Genomic DNA, 8,630 nt, shown 5'->3' on the forward strand with positions numbered 1-8,630 from the left:
TGGTACTGAGGATGCCACAGTTATCTATCATATACTTCTCTACAGACTTGTAAGCCCTATAGATGTTGAGGAAATCCTATGAAAGTACATTCTTCTCTTTTTCCTTAATATTGTTGGTAGACTATAGCTACAGAGACAGAAATTCTATAGAAACCTAGTTCCCATGTTTTGTGAAATGTTCCTCTCCAAGGAATTTCTTTGGCAGTTTTTCCCCCATCCCTAAGCATAAGAAAGCTGAATACATTTTAGAGATGAGCATATAAAAAAGGTCTAAATATTTTTAATACTTTTTCTAGACTATATTTGGAACAAAGTAACTTCCATGAGACACTTGCAGCTGATGATGTTTGTGTGGATAGATCATCAGAATCAGTTACGTGTCAAACATTTGAGCTGACATTGAGATCTTGTCTATATCCTCACATAGACAAACAATATCTACAGTGTTGTGGGAATTTAATGCAAACTTTGAAGAAAGATTACAGGTAAGGGTTGAAATACATTGACCTCAATGACACACAGCCAATGCTTACAAGCTACTTCGTCACTAGAGAGGATTTGGTTTGAATTTCAATATACAATGAAAGAGACAATATATACTCACTCAGCATATGAGCTAGTTCTAGTTTTCTCTTCAGGTAGGTAGAAGCAGCATACCTGGACTGTTCTTTCATGATGAATATTTTGAGAGAAGGAAGTAGATCATAGAGTTGGAAGGACCATCAAGTCCAATCCCATGCCATGCCGGAATACACAGTCAGAGCACTCCCCACAGATGTCATCCAGCCTCTGTTTAACAGCAGCATGTTGAACAGCTCTTACAATCAGGAAGTTCTTCCTAATGTTTAGGTGGACAAATTAGAAGTGTCTGAATTTTTAGTAATTGTTTTACAATAACATAATATTACTGTACAGAATCAGACCAGAGGCACTATTAGGTCAGCTTTTTTATTCCTATAGCAAGCAGCCACGTGCATAAGGGAAATGTATTGGGGCCTGATATACAGTCCTTATTTCCTTGTTTGTGTAGGAGTTGGTCATTATTTTTTCTTCTGCTGCCCAGTAAATGTTTGTATAATATTGCCCCTACTACTGGAGAGAGTATGGGGTGAATCAGATTGTTTGTCACAGTCAGTTTACTGATAGAATCAGTCAACCCTTAGGTAAATTCAATTGATTGGAAATAATAATTGTATTTAATCCTATACACACACATCATAGTAGACACTTACAACAATTTTCTCCTTGAATTGTATAATTCACCTATAAAGTTGTTTAAGTTTCACTTGTGAATTCAGTAGTTTAACTGTGTGAAGAAGTACTATTTTTTTAATCTCTTCAGTCTATCACCATTCATCTTAATTGGATGACATTGTGCTCTAATCCTATGAGGGATCAAGAACCATGTACTTTCTTCACACACTGAACCACTGAGTGTAAAGTATGATAATATGAAGTATGAATAAATGTATGTTTCTTGCCTAGGCTAGTAGAATACTTGCAAGCAATGAGAAACTTTTTCTTACTGGAGGCTGGAGATACTATGTATGACTTCTACACATCCATTTTTGATAAAATACGGGAGAAAGACACGTGGCAGAATGAACCATTTCTTAATGTTCAACTCCAAGAAGCAGTTGGACAGCGTTATCCTGAAGATAGCTTAAGGTATGCTTTCAATTTATATTGTGCGCTTCGGGTAGAAAAAACTGATCACTTTTGCCAGAGCTCTGAAGCGATTGCTTGCAAGGGCTTTTGAAATTAGCTTGAAGACAGCATATATGTGTGCCTGATATGTGCAGTGAAGTATTTGCAGGAGGGATTTCAATGTTTTGGGGAGTACCCATGGCTATAAGAGGGAATAAACTTCTGAAGTCTAATGCAGTTTGGAGAGTAATTTGAAGAAACAATGGCTGATCAGTATATTTTAACATGACAAGGAGTGAAAAAAATATGACAGACTTGGGCTTCAATAAAAGGCACAGCTCTGCAAGTACTTCAAAATCATTTGGACTGTTGGTATTAAGCAAAAGACAGTAAGGAAGTTTTTTGTGGCTTTTTCGGACTATGTGTCCATGTTCCAGAAGAGTTTCTTCCTGACGTTTCACCAGCATCTGTGGCTGGCATCTTCAGATGGCGAAACGTCAGGAAGAAACTCTTCTAGAACATGGACACATAGTCCGAAAAACCCACAAAAAACTATGGATACCGGCCATGAAAGCCTTCGACTTCACACAGTAAGAAAGCATTGGTAGATGAAGGCATTAGGCTTAATTATCAGCTACATATGTGACTTAATTTGTGCACTAAAACTCAACTTTATTTAGAATGTAAGCATAGATACATAATATCTTATGGCAAAGTTTGCACTAGAAATCATTGTAACTTTATATTATTGGTAATATTTTAAACCTTTTAAATTAGTTTCCCACATTTTGGTTGCTAACATGTGCGTTTTTGTATGTAGACTATCTATACTTTATGAAAATATTGATATAGCAAAGAAGAAGCTTCCTGTTCATACCTTGGATGGTTTAATACTGAGCTATAAGGTAATATAAGCTGAACTAAGATTGAAATAAAATCATGATTTCATATTGAAGAGTTAAGGTACTACATAATTAAAAATAACAATAATAAATAATTTCATTATTTTGTTTTTCTCGCTTAGGTCCCTTGGCCTGTGGATATAGTTATAAGCGTGGAATGTCAAAAAATCTATAATCAAGTGTTTCTTCTATTGTTACAAATAAAGTGGGCCAAATATAGTCTGGATGTGTTAAGATTTCATGGTAAGTTGATTCACAGACATATATACTTCTGTAGGATTAAAAATGTAGTATTAAAAACTGTTTGCAACTTTTAGTAAAGTATAATACTTTTTTCTATCTGCTAGGTTTTTTCCTTGTAGGGAAGAAAGGGCAAAGGTGGAAAAAGAGAATGTAAAAATATGTGAAAGGAAGGGATGTGGGGAGAAACAGGTATTGTGGCAAAATGTAAGTTAATGACTGATTAAAAGGAACGATAAGTGGATCTTGTTGTTTCTAGCCAGCAGTGCCCTTTTCTAGGGTATGCCTTTCCTTTCCTGGTTCCTCCTCCAGTTTTCAGTCTCCTTTCTTCAGCATTGTGCATTCACTGAGTATGTTCAGTCTTCACTGAGTTGTGTTCTGTTCTTGTCCCATATGAGGAGATTTTTGCTATCTCTGCAAACCTTGGGTTTCCCCCTTGTCTTCTGATAACCTCCTTGTAAATGTGTGGTAAAGATAGTCCCTTGGCATGAATGTCTAGTTGTAACCAACTATAGGGGATGGTGCTCATCTCCATTATGAAGAGCCAGTATTGTCCGAGGACTGCTCTGGTGGTCATGTGGCCAGCATGGCTGCACCTAACGCTGTTATCTTCCCACCGAAGTGGTAGCTATTTATCAACTTGCATTTGCATGCTTTCAAACTGCTAGGTTGGCAGAAGCTGGGACAAGCTCACACCATCATGCAGCACTTAGGCCTTGAACTGCTAACCTTCCAATTGTCAGAATTGGCATCTTAACCACTAAGCCAATGCATCCCATAAATTTGTGGTACTATTTGGGTATATAAGGAATCCACCCATAGGAAATACATTTGCTGTTATTAAATGACATGCATGGGAACCCAGTGCACGCCCCCCCCCCACATCGATGTTGCTAGACTATAGCTCTTGTACACATAACATTGCTCCTGGGTGACTCACAATAGAAAATGATGTCTTATTTAAAATATGCTTCCTGGTTTAATACCTTGATAATACAGGATATTATACACCTCTCTATTTTGTATGTTCTATATAGTCTACTTGGTAATAAAAATGTCCTTTAATACTGAATTTTAATTCTTATTTACAGTTAATTTTAGTTATATTAAAACTTTTATCTTTATATAAAAAAACTTTTGTCTTTTTCCCCCCCACTGGGGCCACTCTGCCCTCTACTGTTCAAATAGTTCCTTGAGTTCAGTGAATTTTTTAGTGATTTTAAGTATTTAAGGGAAATTGAATCTTTCAGTCAAAATAATAGTAAATTTATAAGATTCATAGGTTATACAGTCTTGCTCTTTTGCCTAACATTATATTCTTTTGTTTCTCTCTTTTAAGAACTAGTAAGAGCTGGAGAAAAACCTCAGAATGAAGTAGGAGCTATACTTGTGCAGGAACCACTGTCTCAGCTTGGAGCACACCCTGATACCATTAAACAACAAACTCATCGCATGTTCCTTTTAAGGATGAAACTGATGCATTTTGTTAACAGCCTACACAACTATATCATGACTAGGGTGTGTGATGTGCAGTCATTTACAATGAATGTGACATTCAGTAGTTTCAGTACTTCAGTATCCAAAATGGCTTCTGACATTGTGTAAATGTATTTGTTGTTCACTTTAGGATAAATCTGATGTTCCACTGGTAGAACCTGCAGAACTTTATTCCCCTCCCTTCGATTTTGCAACTCTCTGAATTGCCCAAAAATGACTCTGAAGAATTTCTCAGCTTCCCAGAGCCAATTTTGGCAAAACATGGGCCCTCCTACAGTGTGCAGTAGGTATTGCACACACATACACCAATTTGACTGGTATCCTCAGTTCTGCCAACAGATGTGCATGATTTGATACTGCCCTTTATGTGGCAAAAGTAAATCTCATTTAATTTTTAACTGATGATTGGACATGCTGCTATAAAATCCACTTTCATTTATGGCTGTTCAAATTTTAAATAAAGCAGTTCTGCTAAATTAAAATACTTTGGGAGTACACAACTAATCCTTTATTTTTTACTGTGTTGTTGCCAGAAATCCAATCCCCAAATACTATAATACAAGAAGCCCCATATTTAGTAGCTAGATCAACTTGTTTTATTCTACATTTTGAACTGATTTAGATGCATCTTTGGAAATGGAACAGGGATTTGTGAAATATTTACTGCTTATTTTCCATAATTAGCACTGACACATACTGGATTGGGTTCTAAAATGTATGTCTGTTTTAGTCTGTAGAGTATATTCTGTTGCTTGAGTCTGGGCTCATAGAATCATAAAGTTGGAAGAGACCTCAAATTCCATCAGGTCCATCCCCTTGCCATGGAGGAATACATAAAGCATCTCCGACAGATGGCCAGCCAACCTCTGTTTAAAAACCTCCAAAGGAAATTCCGCCGCACTCTGAGGGAGTGTATTCCACTGTCAAACACCTCTTACTGCCAAGAATTTATCCTAATGTCATATCACCTCTTAATTTCCTCTTCTCCAGGCTAAACATACCCAACTACCTCTTAACCTCCTCTTTGCCAGGCTAAATATACCCAGCTGCCTAAGTCACTCTTTATAGGGCGTGGTTTCCAGACCTTTTACTATTTTGGGTTTATGGCTAGGTACAAAATTGTATTTATTAGGTTTCTTCAAAATGGTAGTGTTATTAACCTGTTGCATCAAAAAAAAAAAACTATCAAAGTCCAGTGTTTCTGGTACCTTAAGGACTGAACCCTAAGAAAAATTAAAGGTACCAAAAGGTCTTTCATAGGTTTGAAGTAAAGATAAGATGGTACTGAATGCAAAATTTTTATCATTTATTATTTATCTTATCTCCTTTTTAAAGATTCTTCACAGCACAGGTTTGGAATTTCAACATCAGGTAGAAGAAGCCAAAGATTTAGATCAACTCATTAAAATTCATTACAGATACCTTTCTACAATTCATGATCGCTGCCTGTTGAGAGAAAAGGTAGGTCTAAGGATAATTTGTATATGTTCAGTTCATAATGCAAATACCTGCATTACTTGCAATATATTTAGGAATTTTGATTGGGTGATTGTGGGGGGTAGGGAGAGGGCAAGAAAGAGAGAGCATGCTATAGTGATGCCAGTTTTGGACAAAGAATAGAAGATCAAATCCCCAGTTGGCTATGGAAATCTATAGCCCCAGTCGGCTATAGAAATCTACCTTGGCTGGTCACACATTCTCAGCCTTACAGGAAGGCAGTAGCAAACCTCCTGTGAATTAATCTTCCCAATCAAACCCTAAGGTAGAATCACCATATGTCAGAGTCACCTTGAAGGCACATAAACAAAAACGTACATGTTATAGAACAGATAGTTTACCATCTTAAGCTGTTTGAATAAAATGCCTAACTGTTCTTAAACCATATATGAACAATGGTTTGTGAAGAACATGCATTTGAAGACTATACTACTATCATTTTTGCTGTGTTTGTAAAATGTATATAACACTGACAAAATGTTTTTGTAAAAGTCTTCAAAGGTCTCCCAAAAGCCCATTTCAAAATAGGCATACAATTTGCTTACAGAATTGTCAGATTTTGTATCTCCTTTTTTTGCTGATAATAAAACTGTGTATAAAATTGTGAAGTCGAAGGCTTTTACAGCTGGCATCCATAGTTTTTTATAGGTTTTCCAGGCTGTGTGGATGTGCTCTGGAAGAGTTTATTTCTGATGTTTCACCAGCATCTGTGGTTGGCATTTTCTGAAGATGCCAGCCAAAGATGCTGGTGAAATGTGAGGAAAAACTCTTCCAGAACACGGCCCCAAAACCCCACAAAAAACTATGTGTATAAAATTCTTCTCCAGTACACAGTCAGTGCAAATTCAATTGCTTTATTCTTTTTGGAATGTTGATATTTAAAATATGCTTGTACTTTGAGTATGAGAATTTTGTCCAAAATAATGAATAGAAAGTGGTGCCCCATAAATAAATGATGAGACACTGGGAGAGGGCCAAAGAGAAGGAGGTTCCCTCCTTCATTTCCCACCCTGCTGCAGTTCTTTGTTATCACTATTATAAAAAGCAACAAGAAACCATAAGGTACTCTATGGTCTGAATGGTTTCACTGACAACTGAATTCAGGGGTACAAGCTGATGTACTAGAATACTGCTTTCCTTCAGCCTTTTAGTATCCCATTTCAAGCTAACTGGAGGGAAGTTCTTATATTATGCTCTCCTGCTGAATAGGTTACTGTCTAAAAGTGCAATTGTCAACCTTAGCCTATAGTTTTTGTGGGTTTTTTGGGCTATGTGGCCATTTTCTACAAGAGTTTCTTCCTGACGTTTCGCCAGCATCTGTGGCTGGCATCTTCAGAGAATGCTTGCCTGGAAGGGAAACTCCTTTCCAGGCAAGTATAGTCCTTTCCAGGCAAGCATTCTCTGAAGATGCCAGCCACAGATGCTGGCAAAACGTCAGGAAGAAACTCTTTTAGAACATGGCCACATAGCCCGAAAATCCCACAAAAAACTATGGATGCCAGCCATGAAAGCCTTCAACTTCACAACCTTAGCCTACTTTCCAAGAGGCATTGGGGACTTTTTGGCTGGTAGGATGGTAAAGCATATCTTACAGAATTCTTTCATTAGTCATGTCCAAAACACACTGCAGAAACAATCCACTTTGAGAGAACTTTAACTGCCTTGGCTAAGTGATAGGGAATTCTGGGAATTGTAGTTTATTGTGGCACCAGAGCTTTCTGACAGAGAAGGCTAGATGTCTCACAAAACTACAGTTCCCAGAATTCCCTAGCATTGAGCCAGGGCAGCTAAAGCAGTCTTAAACTGGATTATGTCTACAGTGTATTTTGGTCCTCAGTTGGTCAGGTGATAGTTTGGGTGAGTAAGAATTATTCTCTTAGCTTTGGTGCATTCTTTCCCTAAACATTTGTGTTGGGAATTGAATAACAAAAATATTCTATGAGAGTCTAGCACAGAGTTGGGAGGAGTTAGGTGTACTGAAATTAATGGGCTTTGATCTGCTTGTGTGCTGGATTATGATCGTTTAGATATTTCAGCACATACAGTAGCAGCTATGAGTTCTGGGTACTATTCCATACAGTAGAAAAAACTGATGGTTCAGCAATTTGTCCTGTGAAAGACATTGCCTTCCTAATTTGAATGGTGTTTTTGGATAGAGTCCATTTATGGCATGCAGAATGCATACTAGAAGCCACATGGAACTTCTACAATGGCTTGATAATACTCCTGAGCCTTGCATTTGAATAATGATTTTGGATGGAGTCAATTTATATGAAATGTGGAACAGATACAAGATACATGGAAACTTCTGAAGAGCTTGATAATACCCATGAGCTTTGCATTTGATACCCCTGATTTAGCAGCATTGAAATGGATGTCCATTCTCAGCAATTTTTATATAAAGCAAATTCATTTGCTTCAGTATAACTAGTTAGTACAGGTAGAAAATTGGGTATGCTGGGTAAATACACGTTTGAAACTCAAAATCAATGTGACCACAACTGCTGCTTTTAAAATGTCATTTCCAGGTTAGTTTTGTGAAAGAAGCTATAATGAAAGTGCTGAACCTAGTACTGATGTTTGCTGACCGTTGGCAAGCTGGTTTGGGAGCTTGGAAGTAAGCACACACAAATTCATATGTATTTTCAAATCATTTTCCATATTCAGGTTTCGTAATGACATTTATCCTTGCCATGAAACATTATGACTAGGATACATTAATATGTTGAAAGACTAATCATATAAAGAGAATGAAATTCTCTTAAGCAGGATTTTTTCAGCTCTGGACACATGTTAGCTGCATAATCAGTATGTCATTTAAAGAAAAGGTTGGAAATTGCACATCCA

General features: G+C 37.1%; 1 protein-coding gene across 3 annotated transcripts in view; it reads left to right on the forward strand.

Annotated features, from left to right (window-relative positions):
* TUBGCP5 (tubulin gamma complex associated protein 5) overlaps positions 1 to 8,630 on the forward strand; it is a 37,505-nt gene that overhangs the window by 20,031 nt on the left and 8,844 nt on the right. For 2 of the 3 annotated variants that reach the window (XM_042460033.1, XM_042460032.1), the window contains exons 15-21: positions 297 to 485; positions 1,486 to 1,668; positions 2,468 to 2,552; positions 2,672 to 2,792; positions 4,129 to 4,307; positions 5,622 to 5,747; positions 8,312 to 8,400. In XM_042460033.1, coding sequence (XP_042315967.1) covers positions 297 to 485; positions 1,486 to 1,668; positions 2,468 to 2,552; positions 2,672 to 2,792; positions 4,129 to 4,307; positions 5,622 to 5,747; positions 8,312 to 8,400 — 972 coding nt within the window. Of the gene's footprint in view, positions 1 to 296; positions 486 to 1,485; positions 1,669 to 2,467; positions 2,553 to 2,671; positions 2,793 to 2,896; positions 3,329 to 4,128; positions 4,308 to 5,621; positions 5,748 to 8,311; positions 8,401 to 8,630 lie in introns of those variants that run through there. The other variant, XM_042460034.1, reaches the window with a different exon arrangement.

The sequence above is a fragment of the Sceloporus undulatus genome, chromosome 3 (genome assembly GCF_019175285.1).
Source record: "Sceloporus undulatus isolate JIND9_A2432 ecotype Alabama chromosome 3, SceUnd_v1.1, whole genome shotgun sequence".
Lineage (NCBI taxonomy): Eukaryota > Metazoa > Chordata > Lepidosauria > Squamata > Phrynosomatidae > Sceloporus > Sceloporus undulatus.